The following is a 24,043-nucleotide window of genomic DNA, read 5'->3' as shown; positions in this document are numbered from 1 at the left end:
GGGACCAGCAGCAGCCCTCTTCAAATGAAATGCTCCGCTGACCTAATAGTCCAACACCTCGGGAGCACACACACGCATATTCTCTGTAGTTACACACCGCACATACATCACAGAAAAGTCTTATTTTATTTTATAATGACAGTAAACTGTGGAGGTTTGTCCAACAGATGGGATTTTGGGAAAATAGCTGCGATTATACTATTATGCAACAGTATTCAATGTTCACATCATGAGCAGGGAGAAACTGAATAAAGGCTACAGTATAAAGACTGCATTGGGTGACTGTAAGCTTCAAATACTACCAGGATGTTTGGTTATCATCACAAATGCCTTTATTAACCATTGTTTTAACAAAATATAGGTTACATCAAAAATAAAACATAAAAATAAAGGTATGTTTCAGCTGTACGTGCAAACATGATTAATATTCACTGCAAAATAAGAAAAAATAGACAAGTCATAATACACCTTAAAACAGTCAGGTGGCTGCAGATATTACAACACAAAAAGGGCTGCATAGGATTTACAGAAAACAATAAACTCACTTAGTAGAGAACAAACCAAGACAAAAACTTCAGTGCCATACAATGGTTATAAATTAGACAGAGGTGTTTTAGTCTTTCCACAGTGAGAGAAAGGGGGAAAAGAAGAATGGAAAACATCTTGGTTAGTGGCTATTCACAGGAGAAGCTTTCATATACATACAATGTCCCTTTCCTTGTTCTCACTTAAAGTGAATTAGACCTGCTTTAACTGAGTCTGCTCGATATCAGCTACAATCATAAGTCGCTCATGCCAAAAGTTATCAAACACCAAAGTGCATTTCATGTTACCCCTCTTACCCAGATATATTCTTCTTCATTGTCCACATGTTTTGCAATCACATTACTTCATAACAAACAGGCACCTGCTATCCTCCACCTCTTTCACGTCTGTAATTAAACTGATAGTTTAGTAAGGCAGTTTTCAGGATTTGATTTCATACATATACTCTGCTCATATTTTCTTACATATTTCAGGGAAAATTCTGTATTCTCTATTATATAAATACACAAAATATCACAGTTTGTGGTACTTCCAATTTCATCATCGACCTCATTTTAAATAGTCCTGAACAAAGCTAAGATTAGTAAGTGTGCTTTTAGGAATTCATTAAGTTTATGTTGATATTTTATCCTCCAACTCCACAGGATCATCACATAACAAACTTTTACCATTCACGTCTCTCAAGCCCACCTTTAAAATGCTTCAAAATAGACACAACATAGAACAGTAGTAGGAAGACATTCAATATGAAACATTAACACATTTACATACATATCTATATAACTGTGAGTTCTGATGCAAACTGTTATGTATACATTGAAGTGAAACTCTTATCAAACCAGAAGCCCTTCTATAGGGATGCACCAATAACAACAGCAGTGTGGGAGGTATCTTACAGTTTTCACACTCTTTGGAAAATTAAACCAAAGAGTTACATGTTATGGAAAATAACCTATTCAGACAGTCATTTATGTCGGTCAATCCCAACACTATAATCAGATGTCAGCCAAATGTTAGAATCTAAAAATCACACCCTCTGATGAATTGGTATTGATGCATCTCTCTGTAGCCGTATCAGTGGTCTCTGCCCTGGACAATGAATGGCTTCTGGTATTGCACTGCATGGATTCTTGAACAAAGTTTACATAGACCAAAGCATACAATATGTAAATACCCACTGGTTTAACAACACCACACACAGAAAGCTCTGCTATGGCCAGCTCTTTTATATCCACAGCGTATTCAAATAAACAGATGAGATAGCTCTGTACATGATACAGCTAATCTGAGTGGTAGCAAATATCAAAACACTGCAGGCCATCTCTCACTTCAGCAAAACTATGCTTAACTATACATTATGTATAGCACTGCAATAACACAAACCATGTCAGGATTTGAGACAAACATTACTGTGGAATTGCTCCAAAAACTAAGTGGTTACAGGAATAGTCTTTTATCCACATCCCAACCTGATGGCCTCGTTAATTGGAGCGCCTCCCTCGGAGGACATGATGATGTAAACAAAGGCCAAAGTGATGTTCAGATTACAGTCAGAGCATAGGAATTAAAAGCACCCTGCCAGTAGTTCCTCTATTTACTGAACTGGAGTCCCAATCCACACTCACAAACATTGGTATTATGATACAACTAAAAAAAAAAGCAGTATGAATATCTGCACTTAAGTAAAAACTAATTTGCCTACAACAAGCAAGCCTGTTTGCCACGAAGACTGCTTACATGTTCAGGAGCAGGACTGGAAGACTACTGTGTCACATCAATAAAGACATGTGGTATGGGAATGCAGTAAGACAACAACTTGCAACCTTAGGATGGAAATGTCAGCCAGTAAGGTGGTTCAAACCATTTTGCCCATGTGTGAGAGGAGTGAGAGGAACACAGTGATGTCTATTATGTACCTTTACAGCAGCAGAAGCTGGTTAAACACAGTCATTCGTATAATTGCTACTTTGTCTACAGACAACACTGCTCTATGAAAAAGTGAGTTACACAGTGCAATCAGGATAATTAGAAATGAATAAGAATTATGTTTCAAATCTGCAAATGTACAATAATACTCTTCTGTTTGAACCTATCTGGTAGAAAATCATTACTGTGAAAATAACATCTGTTTTATAACGCTCAACCTGAAGAAGAAGAGAAAATGTTCACAAGTGATCTGAGGTAAATTTAACCTTGCAAACAGCTACTAAATTTATATACCTCGGTAGAACAACAACCACGTTCAAGGGGTTCATTCAGGAAAAAAAAACAAAAAAAAAAAACCTTCCTGTCACAGTACAGGACGGGAATGTTGAAGCCCAGTTTGTATAAAAATCATAGCCTGTATGATCTGATGAAATATGCATGATGCAGTTAGAATTTGGGGAATTGTTTTTCCAAGAGAAAACATTTTGGAGTTCATTGTCTTTGGACTTGGGTTAGGCCTTGTTGATTTTTAATTTGGAAAAATATTTAATCATTTTTACATTAATGTACCAAAAAATATGGATAGGTGCAAATATATGGATAAAAGGCAGGTTTGTGGCTAAGGATGGCATCCCTGGATTGGAAGCCTACAGGTATATGGACACTAGCTATCTCCCTGTGCCTATAGGCCTTATTTAAAATGTAAGTTTAATGACAAAGACTATCTAATGCTTTTAGTCTTTTCAAGCCTAAAGAAGAAATTACTGTACAACATTCAATGCACAACTTCCCACAGCATGGCTTAAAATAAGGCATTTTCAATGGCATGACAGTGGGAAATTATACATTAAATTTGTTTGAATAAAATATGTTTCTCTATCAACTCAGTAAAACATTATGTAGCAACCTTTCCCCCAGCCTGCAGCAGACCACCAGAGGAGTACGCTGTCAGGTTCGCTTGGCGTCCACATCAGCTAAAATGTAATGCTCTCTGCATTTTTTTTTTTTTTTTTTTTTTTTTTTTTTTTTTTTTTGCACACATGCAAAATAAAATGAGAATTTTAGCCACGCCATGCCATCATTATAAATTTACAGCCATCTCCTGAAATGAACAGTGATGCCCGAAGTCGGCATTGCTCGGCACGTTTTCCGTGGCACGTGTTTCTACATTACATAACGTGAGCATGCCCTCCCAAAGGGCACCCAGCTGTACAGAGCCCTGACATCAAGGCAAATTATCCCACAGCATCCCACACCGGGCACCTACCGAAAGGCTTATACAGTAGTCCTGAACACTCAGAGGGGCAAATATTATTTTCTGTGTCACAAAATATATGTAGCTGACAATGGCAGGAAAAAAATATTTTTTTAACAGGCTACAGTCATAATTAAGGTACCCGGGGATCAATTACGCGCTGAGTACGCACGCAGTGTGCCACGGCAGACGACAGAGCTCAGATAAAGTGAATCCATCCATTCTCCCATTCCCGCGGTGGAGACATCTTGAACCTGTGACGGCGCACTTTGTAGTTGTTCCCATTATTATTGTCCCAGAATTCTTGGCCGCCGACACAGTATTTAATTGCAAACTGCAGTGTGCCTCCGTTGTCGAGGTAGGTGGGCATGACGATCTTGAAACAGAACTTATCGGTGACACCGTCGCTCGAGTCGGGAACATAGGACGCCAAACTGTCCATAAATGTTATCCAGTTGTTTAGAGAATACCGCAAAGAGACGCTCTTTTCGAAAGCCAAATTCAACACGCGCACAAACCCGGAGAGGCTGAACTCGTCTGCCTCAACGGTCTCCAACAAGACTTTCACCTCCCTCACTTTCTGCTCAAAGCCGGGGAGTGTGCCCGGGTTAGTGAACTGCAACTCCATGAACAAAGACTGCGCAGGAGGCCGGGGGAATTTTGTGTCCAAATGATTAAGGTGGAGGGGTCCTTTGGGTAATTTAGCCAGAATGCGCTCCGGCACCTCAGGCACATCTGTATCATCGAAATGCTTCACTGAAATGAGCTCAAGGCCGAGGGAGTCGGCAAACCGGACTTTCTTTTGACTGGTTGGACTTCTGCTGCGGGAGATCTCTAACTTCGCTCTCTCTGTGGGTGTAGGCAGCGACTTGCATCTCCGGCGCAGGTTTGGACTCTGTGGAGGCCTCAAGGAGACTTCTCTGCCCCGCGGTCTCTCGTCCACCACGGGGCTCTCGATGGGCTCACAAGTGGTTCCGTTCATCATGTCAAAATCTTCCCCATCTTCAAGCCGCGGGTTTGCCGCTGCCAGGCTTCCGAACAGTCCAGCTATGCAGCTGTAGTTCCTCGGAAGGCAGTTCTTTGGGGGAAGCATGACCACGACAGGATGCACAGACTCCGCTTCCATAGAATGCAGCAGTGTCTGCACTGCAGAACCGGAGCGGTCGTGATGGGAAAAGACCGGCGAGCCAAGAGATGGAGCCGTCAGGTGTCAGTGTCCCCCTCGCGGATAGGTGGTCCGGCTGCGTCAGAAGCTGACACCCTCCACCTCTGGACCAATAAACCAAGCTGTTGTAAAGCGCCAGAAAAGTCCAAGTTCGGGCACTTTAAATTTCAGCGCGTGTGAAGTGCATACCTCACTGTCTGCTCATTTCCAAAAAGAATACAATGAGAATCCCTCTCTCCTCGCAGCAACCATCGCTTTCGTTTTCATGCACTGCCCTCTCACAGCTGACTTGAACCTGCATGGGACAGGGTTTGACGTCTACTGCCGCTCTACGTGTTCAACTGAACGTTTCAACTACCCAAAATGGTTTCCTGCTTCACAAGTAACCGGTTAACTTCCCCCTTTTCACTCTGCGGCACCATAATGATTTCGAAAGCGCACAGGAAATAAAAATATTAAAACAATTTCGAATTGGATTTGGGGCATTATGTGATGTAATAAGACTCATCACATAACAGACGTAATAATTTATCTGAAGCAGACCGGGCTGCAGCAGCAGCGCACTCAGCCCCTCCCCTTTTCTCTACGTCACGTCTTTCCGGTGCTGCCTCTATGGGTTGTCATGACGACAGCGTTGCGGCTGCTCTGTAAAGGCATTCACAGCCTCTACACTTCTGTGTTGGGGAAAACTGTCGACCAGAGAAAAGCTATCACGACCGATAGCAGCGCTTCTTTATGATCGGTGATTCCTGATATGGGAATATTGATATTACCAACCCAATCAAGATGCAACAGGGATTCGGCCTGCCCAAATTTGGTGAGTGAAGTCAGAATTTGACAAACTGGTATAACGTTAATTTTCAAGGTTTCTAGCGTTTAAAGCAAAACCGTTTGAGTAACTCGACTTAAAGCACATTCAAATAAATGTTTTACAGGTTAACATGGTTTATCCGTTTTTAGAGCCGACCATGATAAGCTAACTAAATAATGGCGACCTCAAAAGAAGTGGATCACACAGCTGTGGGTGAATCAGACAAGGAGCTTCCAGCACAGGAGGACACCGTTGGAGAGCGGCCTCATAAGGCACCAGAGAGGAGACATGTTGATGTCCTTCTAGATATTAGCGAGGAGGACTTCTTGAAAGAACTGGAGCCATATGAGTATCACTGTTACTCTGGTTTGGAAGAAGCTGTAAGTGGATGAGTGCAGACCTTTAATGCTTGCCTTTATCTGATGTAGTTAATGTTACCTTTAAGTAGGTTGTACCAAGTGCACATGTTGATTCTAATCAAGTGTACTCCGTCCCAGTTGGAGTTTCATTTTCATTGAGGAGAACAAATATATGAAATATCTAAAGCAAATTTCTGATGAATTATATTCCCACCTGTTGATATAACCCAATATATCTATATTGTATTTTTTCTCACATCGGTATCAACACCAATATTAGCATCATTTCAGCTACGTAACTTTTAATCTTAACTTGGTACAAGAAGTAATTCCTTTGCTTTATCAGTTTAAAAATTTTTTTTTTTTTTCATATAACAATACATTTAATTTTAAAACAGGTCCGGGGTTGGGCTCGAGTTGCTCCGCTGAGCTGTATACTTGTGACTCAGAAGAGATTCAAGAAACCAAAGCATAAGGAGGCTGACACCCCGACCCCCTTGTCTGTTGAGCCAGCACTCGCCAATGCAGACAGCTCAGCCAGCACTGCAGAGCACCGCTATGAGTCACAGGCAGACCCTCAGAACATCTTTAAGAAATCTACGGCTTTGAATCAGCAGGTGGGATCTTGGAGTAACACTGCTGTGGCAGTTCTGCAGCAAGATGCCTCAGCATGGCAAGTCCTCAAAGCCATGCAGAAAACCACATCACACACATTCTCATGTGACCAAAAGATAGAGGAGGAAGGGATGCTCAGAGAGATCCCTTTGCAGCCCCTCCACCTGTCCTCAAAATACTCTGTGTCAGACACCAGACTCACTAAGCCTCAGAAACACAGCCACAGGCCCAATAACACAGTGGTTCCCATTAAAAACTTCACATTTTTACCACCGATCAAGTCACCGCACCTGAATCCCAAGGCCAGTGGACAGCTCTGCAGTGGCAAGAAGGCTTCAGAGGGAGAAACCTTAGAGGAAAACTGTTTCATGTGTGATAAGAGGAGTGAGACCAGAGGGACAAGAGTGGACCCTGTTGCTAACACAGAGCCTCCAAATCACTCTGCAGCCCTGACCTCCAAGTACCGGACATGTCATAACCCCCACTTGTTCTCTGCTGTGAGTGTTTCTATCCCCAAGAGGTATCAGGTACCTATGTCTTCCAAACCTGACACAGTGCACCACAGGAGCTACTCGATGGGCAAGAGCCTCACACAGGCCCTCCATGCCAGCACTACAACAGGTCCACAAGCCCATATGCTCCCCAGCTGCCTGTTCTCTTAAGGAACAAGACTGTGAATTCTGTCATGCTGTATGAGGCCTGTGAAATAAAACGCTGAAATGTCTGTTCAAGTATATAACAACTTTAAACTCTCAGGTTCAACCAAGTAAAACCTATCTTATCATATTTTTGATCAGTCTCACTGCATCATAAAAGTTACTAATTGCAGAGGTCATTACTTTGGTTTTATTGTTCAGTCATGGTTCAGAGCTTACTCACCATAACACTGAAATCTTAAGCTTTATATGTCATTTGGGTCTTTATTTTGTTCTGACCAGTTCCCACAAGTGCTTTTTCAGCTGTTCTAGTTACCTAGCAACGGTGCAACTACCTGATACAAAGCCTGGCTGTGTGCCTGCCTCGCATGCTCTGCTCTTTAAACTACAAGCTACTTTAAAGCTGTTAGAACTTTAGTACTGCACTGTAGCTTCTGTCTATACACACTGTTAAGTGTGGCCAAACTGTGGTGCATCTTCAGTTTTATATCAGTCAGTAAGTGATTCCTGGTGGTTGTGGATGTGGTAATGCAATATACAAGGGCTATCAGTGCAATATTGTACTGTGATCCACACAGGAGAATTAAATATACTGTGTGTCACATTGGTCTCCAAAGACCAGACAGTTATAGCAGTACAATTTAAACTGGGATGAGCTACTTTGCTTTGTTATACTACCTCTTTGGTATTTAGCTGCCCTGTAAAATAAAAAATAGTCTGCAGTGTTAACCTATATAAACCAAACTTTTGTCATATCTGAATGTCCATGTAAAATAAAATAGTTACTTAAAACTGATTTGTTAAGACTAGCTCTATCTGTAAAGATAGATAATAAAGTAGGAAAAGTTTCTAAGTTTCACACAGGAGAACAAAATGCTTTGTATGCTGAAGAAGGCATCACCAAAACCTGTGCACTTTATACCCTTATGCTAAACATAAAAACTCAGAGCTGAAATAAAGCAGCAGTCTGACTGTTGCACTTTGTGGACACAGGTCATGGCAACATGCACTCTAGTTTCCCTTTTTGTATTGTTTGAGTTTTTTTTTTCCCTCTACCTTTGTTTTATATTAACTGACAAGGAACACAGAATATAATTTCCAGCTGTTTATTAATAACATCTGTAGTGTAGTTTCAACAAATAATCAAGGCAACCATTAACTCTACACATACAGGCAAGAAAACTCAAATTTAGTTAAAACAAATATTTTGTGCTGGGAAAATATCAGCATGCACTCCCTACAGAGAGAAAATAAAGCACTGTAACTGACACTTGAGACTGACAAGGCTTCTACACATAGTTCTGTTTTAAGCAAGCCATTTTCCCCATGCCACTAAACCAGTGGGGAGCAGCTATGCTGTATTTGTTTTTGAGAACCACAAACTAGAAGTACAAATCTTAATACAAGAAATGCTGACATTTAATATGAGTGTCAAATCCTAATTAACACAGGGAAATTATCCTTAAACTGTTTGGATATGGTTCAGAAAAATAGAGCATGTTATACTTGGGCACAGTGTCATGTTCTGTACATTCCTCAGTTTCTACAAACATCTATAAACTGTAACATTTACCACCCTATCCATAAAAATAATGACGTGTCAAACAAATTTCTTCCATAAAATGCTGCATAGCATTGTTTTCATGTGACAGAACACAAATCTTTCCATAGGAACTATGGAGAACGATTAGGAACATTCCAATATTTCATGCAACCAAGATGAAAATATCAATACAGAATGTATTAAACATGCAAAGCAAAGACCGAAAAGATTCTGACAATTTTTCAGTGTCATTTTCCAAAACATATTCTCGTATAATTCTGATAGATATTTTACCTCAAAGCAGCAAATTCAATTGTTTGTAACAGAACTTAAGTTAATACTTGGGTTAAGGCACCAACGTAACAAAACAAACAAATAAACAAGGCCTACAGCTCCATGTCCCCTAGTAGAACACAGTCTGTATGTGGTGCCTATGCTTAATGAGGTAACTCAGTGCAACAGTATAATGAAAAACACAATCAAAACATTAAGTTTAGTTGCTTGGAGAATAGATTAAAAAGAGTTTAAATAAATAAAAATATTGTGTCCAAATTATTAAGGGTGGAAATTAATGATTTTCATAGAAGATATTCAACAGGACTCCTTTCAGTCAAAATAAGGTGGTGAATACATACAATAACTCTGTGCTAATCCTAGCTCTAATCAGCCATGTGTTTCTGTACAGTTTACATTACTGGATCACTTCAGCACAGAGCACTGCTACTGTATACACTTACACCCAGCTAATGAATAAGTCAAGGACAATGAGAGCCTATTTTGCTTACTGACTTGAACTGACTGCTTAGCTACAGAGACCCAGACACAAAAAGGTGTTTACAAAACATCATACTTCACAGTCACATTTCAACAAAAAGCTGTGCAACAATTGACAAGACATAAACATTTCATTTGTACTTGTGCCACATCTGTATGAGTAACGGTATATTTCAGAGATGCATCTTACAACAGCTTTGATCATCGCCTTGCTCACTGTCGAAGGCTTTGTGGGGTTTTAATTCTATAAAACGCAAAGCTAATAGATTTCCTCTGGTCACGTTTTCCACTGGCTGTGAAGCTTGCTAGGATATAATTCAGAAATTGCAGTCTTGCTGCTGCTGACAAGGCAACGTCAAAGAGGCATCCATCAGATACACAAGCCGAGAGCTGATATTTAACATATGTGCTGCTGACCGAGTGAAGGCTCCATGCACATTTTGAACATATGTAAACTAAATGTACAATATTGTATACTGTACAGCTGAGATGAAATTGTGTTCATGTGTTATATGCATATCTGAGGGCTGTTATACATGGTAACAATTTTATAAGCCTTTTCTTGATAGCTATGCACAGCAAAAGATGCCATCCCTTTAAAGTGTAGATCTAACATTGATGAAATGTTCAGTCGCTGTTAAGCTGCTAGTAAGATCAAACAGTGAAAACCAGTCATAGTGGTTATGCACTGAAATTTAGAAGTAAACTGGCATGTAAGACAAGACATGTACAATATGTTTTTTTTATGTGCAAATAAATATGTAAACTGTCAGAGGAGCTGATAAACCATGCCCATTGAGCTAATAAAGTGCAGCAGAGCAGACAGGATATATACCTGGAAATGCTCTGGACAGGATGCCCCCAGTGGAATGTTCAAAGACATTTTCGCAGACTTCTTACTGCTAAGACTATGGTCCACCAGAGGACAGCATGGACTGATTCCTCTTATAGGAAGATATCAGAAACCTGTACTGCAAAAGCTTAGGCAGCTTCACTAATGGAGCTTCAGCTGTTGGGTTTCTCAGGGTGCTGAAAGAGAGCGCAAAGCTCCTCACATGTCTGGGTTTCCACAGAGCTGAAATGGGACTCCATATTCCACGCAAGGTCTGCTGTCAAGAAGTCATCCATGACAGTTTGTGTTTCATTGCTGGTCAGGAAGAGGTGTCCCAGGCCTTCTGCCTGGCTGGTCACGGTCTGGGTCTCTGTGCTGTTCAGCAGCCTTGCGTGCTCACCCTGACTGACAGGGGTCTGAGCAGAGAGGCCAGTGGCAAATGACGGGAGGTCTGTCTGCGTTTCTGTGTCTGACGACTCAGTGCTCATAGAAAAACTCGAATGCCGCAGGATGCTGCTCAGGGGCATGTGGCTTCCAGCGTTCAGCAGGAAATTGAGGTCGGTCTGAGTTTGAGTATCAAACAGCTCTAGATCACTGGCTTGGGTTCGACTTGGTCCCTCGCTTTGGTCCAATTCATCCATCAGGAGGAAGTCCGTCTGGGTCTGGATGTCCAGAGACTCCAGAGGTGTGTCGCCACCCAGTCCTCCCAGTTCACTCTCCTCTGTCTGTGTCTGGATATGCACGGCATTGAGGAACTCCTCAAAGTCAAAATCTATGCCATTGTTTTGTTCCTGAACAGAGCCCAGACCTGAACCACAGCCTGCAGAGGCCTCAGTGAGCACCTGGTGACCTGACATGCTGTCAGACAGAATGTTTTCAAGGTCATTTAACAAGGTCATCGTTTGGGTCTGGTTGTCTGCCATGTTGTTTGAGTTGAGCTCATCTGTCTGCACCCCAAAACACATACCACCTGCTGACTTTGAGTCCTCATATATACTGCTTCCTGCAGCAGTGAGGGTGTCATCTATGTCCAGAGCTGTCTGTGTGGAGACACTCAGGGAGTCACTGCCAAATAGGTCAGTGCACATGATAGCCTGGTCCTGAGCCTTCTCCTCTGATTGTGGCATGGCAAAGTGTGTCTGCGTCTGCCTGGTTTTGTATGGGGGTACAGATGAGGAGGAACAAGGAATTTGGCTCAGGCACTGGCTGTCAGTCTGAGCTCCAATAGAGGATGTGGCTTTGGCTCGGGAAGAGAATGTCTGGGTTTCAACACTGACTGGGAGGAGAACTTGAGCACTCACGCTGATGTCTGTTTGGGAGCAGGACGACACTGAGGACTCACCCACAGAACACAAGCCTATTCCCTCACCAACACCCACCCCTGTGGGCATTTTTGACAAGTACGATTTTTCTGTCTGAATGTTGGTTGAGGTGCTTCTTCCCCGTTGTCCTGCCAGGCTGCTGGGTGAGTCCTCTGCACCCGCAGGGTCCAGGCTGACCTGGACCCCTGTGCTAATAGGCCCCAGGCTAGAGCGGGAAGAAGGCATGCTATCCTTAAAACCCAAACTCTTAGCATCAAGTTGGGGCACCATTGCTCCTGTAGCTTGCGGCAGGAGGTGAAGGGTGCTGACGGAGCCTTGACTGTCTACTGCCAGCACCACAGACCTCAGAGCCCCACTTTCTGTGGATGGGAGGAGGACAGGCAGGTGGGCCAGCTGCATCACAGGAACACTGACCAATGCCATCTTGGGCTTTGGTAGAAGCAACTTCTGAAGGTTCTTGCGGGGGTTGGAGCTCTGACTCACTAAGTCTGGGATGTGAACAGTTGTATCAGATGAGAGAGAAGTCTCTGTCAGCTCTTTAGTAGCAGGCAGGATCTGACAGGTTGACTCACTGGTCTTAACCTTTTCAGAGCCACTTAACAGTTTCTCCATCTTACGCTTTTTTACTGGAGGAATTCTGCAAAGAAACAAAACAGATACAGGGGAAGTCAGTCAAAATAAATATTTCGCTAGACCTTAAACAAAGTTCCAGTAAAAAGCACCCTTGGTTATGTATGTACATGCCTGTGTTCCGTAGGAATCTCATGTCCTGTCCTGTAGATATGTGAGAGTAGAGCAGCCCTGCTGGCGTAGGGGCAGCCACATGTACAGTGGTAGGTCTTCCCACAGTCCTCTATGTGCCTTTTCAGGTCCCACTCTGTGCTGTAGCCATTGTTGCACTTAGAGCACTTGTGTTTCTTCTCAGCATGCATCTTCATAAAGTGCTACAATGAAACAAATCAAATAGCAAAGAATATATTGCGTATAATATCTTTAAACTTCAGTTTTAAACATATATCATAACTATCTTTAAAAATGTAGAGCTTTTAAATAACAGCACAAAAAATCATGATACAAACACCTAAAAGCAAAGTGACAGGATCCATACACAATCCCTGTTATATAGACAGTATTACATCTTTCCTGTAAAATGATTTTTGTAATATATTTGGTGCTGAGTAATTGAGACCTCGTCGTTTTTCTCCACTGATCATAAGCATAGCCTTACACATCACTGGAGGAAACACTTACTTGTTTAACCAGGGAGAACTGGGAGAAGGGTCTGTTAGGCCCCCTGGGACAGCCCTCAATGGGACAGCAGTAAAGCTTCTGAGAGCCCTTCATGTCCTTTCTGACCGTGGGATTGACAATACCATCCTAAGGGTGACAATGACAGAAAAAGACAAAAAAAAGAGGACAAAGAAAAGTGATATTTCTGTTTTAGATGCTAAGACAATACCCTTAACTTACAATGAGTATAAAGATTATTATAAATGTTATTACTTAAAGAATCTGTGCTGTACATCAAATATACAAAATGTTCTCTTTTGATATTCAGTTTTCTTTCAAAGGTATTATTAGGATTACAAAAATAAAACTGATGGTTGTACATTGTCTTGCTTTCTTTAGACAGTGTGGTTGAACATGTATTAAAGATGTAACATCATACAAGAAACCACATTTCTGTAACAGGCACTGCTTTACATAACTGAAAATGAAATGAATGCACTAAGCAGCACTTGGGATTTGACAGTTTGCTGTACAACACCTCCTCTCACCATCCCATGGTAGGCTTGCTAAACCAGCTGTTGGCACATTGTATCATTACAGTAATTTTTGGCTGATGTATAGCATGATGCTTTTTAAAGAAAATAGCACCTACATAAATGTATGATGCATTGTGGAACAGACAAAACCATCACACTCCATAATAGTCATCAATGCTACAGGCTTCCAGTGGTCAAGGTCACCTCTGTCTGCTGTAACACTAGAGGGAGCAGAGCAGCTGAAGCTGACAAACACCCCTCTGGTTAATCATAAGGAGTTAGCATTAAAATGTATTCTGTGCTTTACTTCAGCTACATCATATGGTCATAGGCTGAATCCTGAGTCATGTCAAGACATTATTTGTCATCAGCTACACCAGGGTCAGTCCACAGCCTCTTCAGTAGCCATTGCTGATGCTATTTCCTTTTTCTGGGAGACAGTACTACACCATGTTAAAACAGAGTAACAGTCTCTAAACTCAGTTTTTCCTTGCTGCTAGGGAGCGATATGGATAGAAAGACAGCTAAAAGCCACAACAGTCACATTAGCCTTATGAAAGGAGTCTGAACTGGGCTGAGTGCACAAGCTCAAATGAAATGCATCAGTATTCATGGGGAAACAGCTACCCAAAGAAACATGAACAGTAGTCACTGATCAGCAATTACATTGCTGCTGTGCAGTGAAGCAGTAGGGCAACAGTGGTGTTGAAGTGGATTTAATATAAACAGATGTAGCGTTCTTCATCATGCCTCATTTTTTACAGTTTGACTCCATGAATAATGCAGAGGGAGCATACAGAGTGAGTAATTCCAGCATTTAAGCACTTTGTCATCATGTCAACCAGAATATCATTACCACTGCTGACATAACTTTCACAGAGCTGCGCATTAAAAATATCATGCTCAATCTGTGCTTCTTTTCTCAAAGACTATTACTGAAGCACTGCCACTTGCTTTCTTTTCTCACTTCACACCCAAGGCACAATCTGTGATAAAAGTGTGGCTCTGCGATTAACAATCAACATACATAAGTGTAATCTTCTGTAACTCTCCAAGTGACAGACAATGAAGTACATGAATTCCCAAAGAGCAGGAAGTAAATGGAATCAAAAGTTTCCTGTAGCTTCCAGAGGTTTGTTTATACCAGCAACATTTAGACACTGTAGTAAAACAGACCTATATCTAAATCCTTATTGACTTTGTAACAGATTCAAACTTTCTGAGTGTGTTCTCAGACAGGATGGTAATACCACAAATTTGGGCCTTTAAATCCTGTTCTAGATGGGCCAAATGGACTACTTCTAAGAGCTCATTCAAATTCTCACATTCACCTATTTTTAAACAAAGAGCTTAGTCTATTGCAGGACAAAAGGCAGCTTTCCCCAGCAAAGAACTTCATTCATGGAGGGGAGACAGTGAATTACTGCCTCCCACGAAATAGCCCAGCCCAGCGAGGACATACAGGAACTGGGGTCAGAGGTAGAGTTTGGTCCTAATGACTAGACTGCCTCCATTTTGCCGACAGTAAAGTATTGACAAGAAAATCAATAGTGCTCGTGCGGTCGTATTTGAAAGATGAGGACTCTTACCATTCAATAAGTAAACAAATTCTTCCTTTCACACACTAACACTAACACACAGACACACACACACACACACTAACACAGCTAAATCAGATACTCCCCACATTGCTGCTCTGAACTACTAGTCGACCTCTGACAGTGAGGGTGTGGATCTGGAATCTAAAACGCAGAAAGCATTGATCATCACGTGTGATCCAAATCACTAACTGATAACATAGGTAGCTTGTTGTAATGTAGCTAGCTCGCTAATAGTAAACTTAACTAAACGTCACGGAGCTTCGTCCACAGTAAAACTAACAAAATAAACTTTTTACCTAACGTTAACTATTACGCCGTGCTTGCTAAGCATCACTAGTATGTGTTAGCTTACACGAAGTTGTTATGGATGACTTGCGTTTTCCAGTTTTGTACCAATATTTAGTCGACAGTGCGTTAGCCAAGTTAGCGTCGCAGTTAACACACTCCTCTGACCCACATGAACATTAACCAGGTTTTGTCAGCGTTTACCTTTATTCTGTGTGATTTCACAAGATGCATGTTCAGTGCAGGTGTGTTTGGGAGAATCTTGCCACATCCTTCCACGGTGCAGAGGATGTTCGTCCTCACTTCTTTGGTCAGCTCCGTGATGGTAGGTTTTATTATTTCCCGTGACTGTGACAGAGACTCTTCGTGGCATTTCGGACTGTCTGTGGTAGTGTTATCTCTGTTATTCGCCTTGCCCGTTGCAGAGGCAGCCATGTTTCTGTGTTGACAGTCCATTCTGTGGTTGGCAGAGAGCCCCAGCAGCAGCAGCAGCATTGAATGAGAGGCAGCATAACGTCCCTCAGTTTTGCCTGAAAGGCTGGTTCGTTGCCTTCCACTCAAGAGGACGCCCGAGAGCGGAAACTACGTCACATCCGTATAATTATTATACTTCCGTTTTGCAAAATAAAATAGAATAGAATGCCCTTTATTGTCATTATACTAAAAGTGCAACGAGATTGGAGAGCTTCTCCTTTACAGTGCAAATATACAGAAACAAAAAGAATATATAGAAAAGATATTAAAAAAAAAAAAACAGTGCGACTCTATGTACAATGAGGTATAGGTGTGAATGTATTGCACAGGACGGTTGTGCAGTTAAATAGTTAAGTGCACAGAGTGAGGCATATTGCACAGTCTATGTTATGTCGATGTCGATGGTGGGGTCGTTGTGTGTGAGAGTTCAGGGTGGTGATGGCTCTCGAGAAGAAACTGTTTTACCAGTCTGTTTGTCCTGGCTTTGATGCACCAAAAGGTTTGAAAATTATTGTCACGCCTGTTCCTAATGTGGCTGTTTTTTTTAAATTAACATGTTAATACCTGTGTATGAGTTAATCGTATTTTAAAAAGTATTAATATGCCCCACGTGTTGTTAGCTGGAAGAGATGCTAAGCATTTTTTTACTCCTACTTAAAGTGCATTAAAAAAAAAAGAAAGAGTGAGCAAACCCTACACACACTACTTGGGCCGTAGCTCATACAAAAATAAAGAAATAGTATCCAGTTTAGCAACTTCATTGCTTAGCTCTGACAGAGGAACCATGATTTTCTCATTTGAGCCTCAACTAAACATTGGCTGTGTAAATATTACTGCCCAGCATTAGCTTGTCTGCCTCTAAGTGAATAACTGTGGCACAGAAATGTCTGAGGTCGTTTAGAAATAGTGTCGCCATCACATAGTTTATCAACCATAAATTGTTCCACTCAGGACATACTGTATCTTTGTTATATTCTTTCAGACAGAACAGGGTGAAATGACATGAAGAGGACAAAAGTTACAAACTTCACAATTACTGAAAATCCTGCTTTTATTTTCAACATGGACATATATAACATTTGATGGCAGCAACATTCTGCCATCTGTACTGCAACAAAAGATAATAAAATGACAATTGTCCATTGCCACCTAACAAAATTAAGATAGAAGACGACATTAACTGATTCTGAAATCCAAAGAGCCATGACACTTCAAGAGCCATCTTCACAATAAGATCAGTGATAGAATATTAAAAGCAAATCATGGGTGGGCTGTAGAAAAAAAGCCACACTCTTGAGTCCTTTAAATCAATGGTCTGTTAACCATCAGTTTTTTGATGCATTTGTGAGGAGGGACCAGGGCTATTGTCTGTGATGACAAAGTAATTTCTTCCTTTCAGAGGTATGGATGAGAGCAGAGGGGTGACAGGAGTGGAGGCAATTCCTGTAAAATAGAAAAATACATTCAATCATTCAATTAGTTGAACTGACTTTTAAAAACAACTGTAATCACAATTATTTCTGAATTTGTTGACATGATAGTTAATCGCAGCTATTTGTCTGAACAGTAATACAAGCAGAAATCCATGGTAGAAAGGACAGAAAGTTCCAAAAGTTCTTTCTTGTCTAATTATTGCTGACAGAAGCAAAGAATATCATTCAATCTTTGCCCCTTATATCTTTTCTGGAAGACAGGAACTGCAACTGCAACTGAAGAACATTTGGAAACATTTAGATAAACCTGACTGCATGTATCTCTTTCTCTCTCTGTGACAGGAAATCTCACTCTCTACCTGTTGCTATGGGTTTCCACCTTCACTGGTTAATGTACAAGAGTTCTCCAAAGATGGTTGAAAAAAAGGAAGGCAGGTTCAGGGACAGACAGGTAAAAAAAAAACATATACTCAGAAAATAACACTTGCCCTAACAATGACATTTTCATAAAGAGAGGTGTAAGAGTATTACAGTATCAGCAACCCTCTGGTGTGCATGTGCCCTCTTGTGGTCATTTATGGAACTGCAAGTAGTATGAAACTAAATTGTTTGCTGTTTATTGAGTTACAATGTAAATAAAAATTTTCATCCTGAGACACAAGTGGTTTGTTTCATGGGTGCGACAAACAAATTCCTGGTACCTGAGGAAGCACAGTCTCTTAGTGATTCCAGGAGGTTGGTGCTTGCAAATTTGACGACACATCTGAAAGACTCCTCCCGCTCTGTCATGGTCTTGTTGGTTTGGTCTCTGAATTTTGTCTCCAGCTGAGGAAAGATACATAAAATACAATTCAGACGATAGCAGCACAGGGTGATGCTGAACTTTTTCATGTTTGCACTGATATAGTGAGACAGTGAGTTGTGACCTTTGATTCTTTGATTCTAATATTCAGCTACTGTTCTACTCAACACACTCAGTATTTTGGACACAAGCATGCGTCACAGTACCTTGTATACTGCAGACTGTAGCTGAGGTAACATCCCATCACCAAAGGCCTCACAGGCCATCTGAAGTCTGTTTGCTGCAGGTCCAGCTTGTTCTCTTTCTATAAGTGGGTCTAGAAATACAAAATTAATACTAATAAATAAAATGACAATATGACAAGAACTACATATTAAGGCCAAATACATTAAGCTAAATAAACTATGTGTGACATCATACAAAAAATATTAAAGCAGCTTTGGGCAGATCAAATGATTTGATAAACATACTTGAGACTGTTTGATTCTTTTCTTTAAGAGGACTGGGATACTTGGTGGGAAATGCCTAGAATAAAACAAACAAGAAAAAGTTAGAGGCTACTCACAAACAAAATTCACAATATACATCAGTTCAATCTTTTTCTAAACATAAACTGGCTTCCATAGCTGTTATCAAAAACTCATATTTTCTTAGGCTATACCAAGTGAGCTATTATAACAGTTTTGATTATATTCAAACACACAACTAGTAGAGTTACAGCAAGACGGCACTTGAATCCTTTTATCTAAACCAGTGAAAACAGCCACAAACAATCTAAGTGCAAAGGTCAAACTTGAATAAGGAAATTGTTCTACAATATTATTGACATTTACAACAGATATACTGTAATACCTTTGACAGAATTTCCCCTTAATCACAAATATCTGAATAGTGATGACAACAATGTGTGAGTCTTTTCACAATTCATTTTGTTAGTATTGTAAAAGCTTTGTTATCAGTGATAAATATTGGAATAAATCAAATATCTGTTCCTCTCCAAAAAGGTAAAAATTTTAAGTGTAGCTGAAGTGGAAGTGGATTATATGTTATATTTTATTGTATTTTTCGTCATCAAGGTCCCTTTCCTTACATTAGTATACAGCTTTAACAAACGTAACTAAAGATAGCTCTACTTAAATCAGAAACTCTCCAATACATAATGGAGTAATAGAGTAGTACACTCTAACCTAGTTTATATGGATGAATCCTCAGAGGCAAAATCATAAGTAACACTCAACTTAAATTGTTTATTTATGTATCGCACAGCGTGCAACCTGGCAATAGATAGATAGATAGATAGATAGATAGATAGATAGATAGATAGATAGATAGATAGATAGATACTTTATTAATCCGCACGGGAAATTCACAGTGTTACAACCAAGCACCGGTACGTTAATCAAATGAAACAATGTAGCCAAAAAACAAGAAAGCGTGCATATGTGGAGTTCAAGATTAAGGTTACTTGGAAACACTGTTCTGTTGTAATCACCACAGGCTTACCTGTTGATACTGCCTCATCAGCAGGTCTCTAATGGCCGTGAATTTCTTTCCACTGAGGTTAGCATCCTTAATAGCGTGATGTCTGGTGGACAGAACCAAGGCCTGCAAAGAGAATCACTCTTTTAGAGGGGAACAGAAAGACAGAAAAAACTGCTGCCGCGGCAACTGTATGAACAATATCTAAATAAGAATTTCATTCCTCACCTGGGATAATAGGGGCTTTTGTTTTGAAGTCAGGCTGGTCACAAAGACATAGGGGGTTTGAAGATAGTGAACAACATACGTTGGTTTCAGGTGGTTGGGCCGAGAGTAGCTGTCTCCCCATGCAATCCGAATCCATACAGCTTCATCTGTGTGCTTCTTAATTTTAACAGACACCTTGAAAGCAAAGTCAAAAGAAGACCTTTAATATATGATGTTAAACACAGAGAAGCAGATGAAATATATTTTATTGATGCAAATGTATAGTAGGATTGTGGATGAATATCTGACTTACATGTCTTATGAGCTCGCTGAGGTGAGATTTAAATTGCTCCTTGAACTGTGTCAGTTCTACAGAGTGAGCATCATCTGTAACAGAGAAACAGACTCAAAATATTTAAATCTACATTAAAAGGGTCGTAAGATAAATCTATTCCATCCAAATACTGCTGCTGCTACTTCTATTAACAGCCAATATGTGAATATCTTTATTTAACCTACTAAACTTCACCCAGTGCACACGCCTAACACTGTTGAGACATTCACAATGTATTGTATAATTTGGGCCAGATCAGAGTTCAAATCAGAATTCAATAGAATCCATGATGGTGAGACACCTATACAAAGCCCAATAAATATTTACCTTGTTATATTACTGTAACACATGATTGCCTAAATCCCAGCAGGTTATTTGACTGATTAAAGTGAACAAACATTCAACCAGAAGGAAAACCCTGATCCACCAGCAACTGCAGTGTTAGGTCAGAATAAAAAGCTGTATACTGTACACTGTATAAGATGCATATTCTTGTTTTAACATACCTTCAGGGTCCATGAGCTGGAAGGCATGCCACATCCCCTGGTTTGGATTATCAATGACATCTGAGACACAACGAAAACAAAGTGACACTTAAGGGTCGATGGGTTGATGGGATGATAAGACTGCTACTCAAGCCCAAATGATTGTGACAAATAATTCCACTTTTAACTTACATATCATTTCGAGTTCTGAGATGTGTTTAGTTGTCCATTTATTTTCCTGTGAACAGAAAGAAAAAAGAAGTGAGGTTAACGGAAAGGAAACAACGCAAACGCCAGTTAAATCTAAATTATGTTGACCTCCACTGAAAAGTCTTGAGAAGTCACGGTAAAATGCAAATGGAATAACATTAAACGCGGTATGACTGTGTTTAACGTTGAATTCACGACCCACTTCAGCAAACATTTTGGTAAGGAACGTGTCTTCCGCTAGCCACAAGATTGCCACTTTTGTTACACTGTAAATCTCACATAACAACTTATACTTCAGAAACAGCACCACAAACCTCACAGATGTCGAGCAGTGCTTCCGTCAACGCCCATTTTGACTGAGTAAAATCCAAGGATTTTTGTTGCGCCACCGTCAAACGGCTCCACTTCTCCAGCGTTGTTTTTAACATCTGAGTCGGTATCCGTCTCATAAATCGCTGCAACAAGCGTTTAGCGGAGTCATCCATTCTTCGTCACACAGTAGTCCAAATCTAACTGTTGTACTGGACGATAGTTTTGAGGTAAATTAAACCCTTGGCTGCCTCCAACATGCACAGATCAGTTGAGAATATCCAAACAAACCGCCGACAAAACAGCACACGAATCGACCAATCAGATACTGCCAGAAAATCTTACGCGCTCGCTCTAGCGCCTCCCGTGGAGTTGGAGTGGTACTGCCGCTGCTGACAGTAAAAGGACCTACCACCAATACAAACGTCCACTAGCGCCCCTGGGGGGACCGATCTTTCCATTAGAACATTTCAGAACATACGTTATAATAATAAATAATAATAAAATTAATTTAAACAAATAAACATTTAAAAGTATTTTAAATACATTTTAAACTAAGCAGATGATAAAACATTTAGTGAGCGAATTCAGTAATTGCCAGTTTGTTCAGTTTGCATAATGCATTTAAATTTAAATAACATCTTTACATTTTAGCTGAATGCATATGGATATGTTTAAGAATCTGATCTTAGAACTGTTATTAGCCTCATCCTTTAAAGTCACAAAACTATTAAATTACTAGTTAAAGGAACCTAACTGTTACCAAGCTTCATTCAACAGATCATACACACCATGTGAGCTTAGGTTAAGTCTATAGAAATGTACATACAGTATATGCTAAGTCAATCTGTTCAGATTTTTCAGAAAAACTAGAGAAAAATTCCAATCACATCCATGCTGGCATCTTGATAGACACATAGCAGACACCTGCAATCAAACAACAGCTGAAACATTTTTTAAAAAGAAAGAAAACTGCATTTTCAGTAAAACTTACTTTGATACCGATGTGTTCAGTGGAGAAACAGATTTGGAAGGAGAAAAAACCATCTGCTGCAATCCCATCAACCACTTCTCCATTCCTACACTAATAAAAATAGAAATACATTAGATAATAAAAATGTGTGTGTGTGTGTGTGTGTGTGTGTGTGTGTGTGTGTGTGTGTGTGTGTGTGTGTGTGTGTATGAAGATACAGAGACTCAGTACACTCATGTGTGCTTGTTTGCATTTATGTATGTGGGTTACTTACAGCACTCCAACTGGAGCTGGTCCATGCCTTCAAGGAGTTTCACCACTGGCTGCACAAATGAACACAAACAAAACAGGTGAGTGGGCAAGCTGCAGTGGGGTCATATGTCCACCAGGAGTCGTAGTTTCCCTTCTCTTTTAGTTTGTTAACTCCCTGAATGAGCTGCAGTGACATCGGTAGAGTAAAAATAGAGAATTTATGACACAGGAATAGATTACTTTAATATGCCAGTGTCTGAATGTGAGGGCAACAGAGAAGATTAACCATAGTACACGTACTCAAAATGTCATTTCAAAGACCAGCACTTCTTTTTATGTATTTAAACACAGCAAGCTTTATTGTAAAGTGTCACCAAACACATTTTTATACCTACTGTACTGGATTTCAGATTTTTAAAGTCCAGTAATAATCATTATGAGCACCACAGGTACATGTATGGTTTGGACAAATGTTTGTATGCTAAGGTAGTTCATGTACATGCTAATTCTTATTCTTACTATCCTCTCCAAATTAGACTTATTACCTGACGACTTTATTACCAGTCCACATAGTCACTATCAACATTAAATACATAAGAAGCAATCCCACAAAATAATGTTTCTCCTTCTTTGTATTTTTTTCCCTCCCAGTAATCCCCCTTCCCACTCAGAACAACTACATCCATCCATTATACTCTACCGCTTATCCTTAAGGGTCATGGGGGGGTTGGAGTCAACGCCAGCTGACATTGGGCAAGAGAGAGGGTACACACTGGACAGATCACAAGTCCATCATAGGGCTGATAGATAGACAAACAACTATTCACACTCACTTTTGCACCTACAGGGAAGTTTAGAGTCACCAGTTAACCTGCATGTCTTCAGACTGTGGGAGGAAGCTGAAGTACCTGGAGAGAACCCACGCAAACAGAGGAAGAACAAACTCCACATAGGAAATCCCTGGGGTTTGTATCCGTAACCATCTTGCTGTGAGGCAAAAGTCTAACTGCTGCACTACCATCCAGAACAAGTTCATATTTTTACCTAGTCCATCCTTGTAAAATCCCCACCCAGATCTAAACAGCAAGATCCCAAATATAGATAGATAGATAGATGTCACAAGAGATTTCAAGACAAAAAGCAAATTCTACAATGTTCCTTCAGTGAACCAATTTTGTTTTCAAAGGTCATTTGAGAGCTTCACAACACTGAGTACTCTTACTTACTATCTTACTTAAAAACCCTTACTTATACTCTTACTTACTTACTTAGAAATTACTATCAAGGTGGTCCACCCAGTCTACATTAAGTCCATTAGTTAAATAAGTTGGGGACAAACTGAACCTTTTGTCCACTAAACAGTCATCATCTCTGCAATACTCACAAAGAGCAAAAAGCAGCATTGTTAGGTGGAATAATGTAAATTACAGCATTAATGTCCATCAGTGACATCAGCCATCAGTTGTCACGACCACACTTGTGGAGAGAGAGAAAGAAAGAAAGAGTGCACGTGCATCAGTGGCCAAAACAACCAAACGTTAAAAGTATCCAGGTGCACTGAGAAACCTCTTCCACCACCTGTAAATTCCCAGCATTAAAAGTCCCGCCTTCTGCGAGAACGACTTACGC

General features: G+C 40.5%; 4 protein-coding genes across 6 annotated transcripts; 1 reads left to right on the top strand and 3 right to left on the bottom strand.

The window, feature by feature from the left end:
- Positions 1–309: 309 nt before the first annotated feature.
- LOC108877796 (protein phosphatase 1 regulatory subunit 3E) lies at positions 310–5,327 on the bottom strand. Its single transcript, XM_018667982.2, has one exon. It carries the CDS (start codon positions 4,851–4,853, stop codon positions 3,927–3,929), a length of 927 nt encoding a protein of 308 aa, XP_018523498.1. The 5' UTR covers positions 4,854–5,327; the 3' UTR covers positions 310–3,926.
- Positions 5,328–5,518: 191 nt separating this feature from the next.
- si:ch73-103b9.2 (uncharacterized protein LOC100150067 homolog) lies at positions 5,519–7,401 on the top strand. Of its 2 annotated transcripts, none has more exons than XM_018667980.2 (3): positions 5,519–5,709; positions 5,853–6,083; positions 6,461–7,401. In XM_018667980.2, exons 2-3 carry the CDS (start codon positions 5,880–5,882, stop codon positions 7,337–7,339), a joined length of 1,083 nt encoding a protein of 360 aa, XP_018523496.1. In that variant the 5' UTR covers positions 5,519–5,709; positions 5,853–5,879; the 3' UTR covers positions 7,340–7,401. The 2 variants fall into 2 exon arrangements, with proteins under 2 accessions (XP_018523496.1, XP_018523497.1); XM_018667981.2 differs by having other exon boundaries at positions 5,828–6,083.
- A 1,024-nt stretch (positions 7,402–8,425) lies between these two features.
- atmin (ATM interactor) lies at positions 8,426–16,022 on the bottom strand. Its single transcript, XM_018667979.2, has 4 exons — positions 15,661–16,022; positions 13,056–13,181; positions 12,549–12,748; positions 8,426–12,441 (listed from the first exon to the last, which is right to left on the bottom strand). Exons 1-4 carry the CDS (start codon positions 15,949–15,951, stop codon positions 10,656–10,658), a joined length of 2,403 nt encoding a protein of 800 aa, XP_018523495.1. The 5' UTR covers positions 15,952–16,022; the 3' UTR covers positions 8,426–10,655.
- A 941-nt stretch (positions 16,023–16,963) lies between these two features.
- cenpn (centromere protein N) lies at positions 16,964–21,502 on the bottom strand. Of its 2 annotated transcripts, none has more exons than XM_018667852.2 (10): positions 21,195–21,502; positions 20,863–20,908; positions 20,692–20,751; positions 20,165–20,238; positions 19,873–20,046; positions 19,669–19,770; positions 18,636–18,690; positions 18,372–18,481; positions 18,065–18,188; positions 16,964–17,373 (listed from the first exon to the last, which is right to left on the bottom strand). In XM_018667852.2, the coding sequence occupies exons 1-10, from the start codon at positions 21,363–21,365 to the stop codon at positions 17,249–17,251; spliced, it is 1,041 nt and encodes a 346-aa protein (XP_018523368.1). In that variant the 5' UTR covers positions 21,366–21,502; the 3' UTR covers positions 16,964–17,248. The 2 variants fall into 2 exon arrangements, with proteins under 2 accessions (XP_018523368.1, XP_050933824.1); XM_051077867.1 differs by lacking the exon at positions 21,195–21,502 and adding an exon at positions 21,083–21,168.
- Positions 21,503–24,043: the final 2,541 nt, after the last annotated feature.

Source organism: Lates calcarifer, linkage group LG2 (assembly GCF_001640805.2).
Source record: "Lates calcarifer isolate ASB-BC8 linkage group LG2, TLL_Latcal_v3, whole genome shotgun sequence".
NCBI lineage: Eukaryota > Metazoa > Chordata > Actinopteri > Centropomidae > Lates > Lates calcarifer.
This window is presented reverse-complemented; position numbering and strand designations above follow the sequence as displayed.

Bases quoted from the DNA above. Each gene is read 5' to 3' on its own strand.
- LOC108877796 (XM_018667982.2), bottom strand. From the start codon at position 4,853: ATGGAAGCGGAGTCTGTGCATCCTGTCGTGGTCATGCTTCCCCCAAAG.
- si:ch73-103b9.2 (XM_018667980.2), top strand. From the start codon at position 5,880: ATGGCGACCTCAAAAGAAGTGGATCACACAGCTGTGGGTGAATCAGAC. The intron at 6,084-6,460 runs GTAAGTGGATGA...ATTTTAAAACAG, and splicing joins ACTCTGGTTTGGAAGAAGCT to GTCCGGGGTTGGGCTCGAGT.
- atmin (XM_018667979.2), bottom strand. From the start codon at position 15,951: ATGCTGCTGCTGCTGCTGGGGCTCTCTGCCAACCACAGAATGGACTGT. The intron at 12,749-13,055 runs GTAAGTGTTTCC...GTTTCATTGTAG, and splicing joins AGTTCTCCCTGGTTAAACAA to CACTTTATGAAGATGCATGC. The intron at 12,442-12,548 runs GCATGTACATAC...GTTTCTTTGCAG, and splicing joins GAGATTCCTACGGAACACAG to AATTCCTCCAGTAAAAAAGC.
- cenpn (XM_018667852.2), bottom strand. From the start codon at position 21,365: ATGGATGACTCCGCTAAACGCTTGTTGCAGCGATTTATGAGACGGATA. The intron at 20,047-20,164 runs GTAAGTCAGATA...TTTGCTTTCAAG, and splicing joins TCAGCGAGCTCATAAGACAT to GTGTCTGTTAAAATTAAGAA. The intron at 18,691-19,668 runs GTAAGCCTGTGG...GTTTTATTCTAG, and splicing joins TGATGAGGCAGTATCAACAG to GCATTTCCCACCAAGTATCC.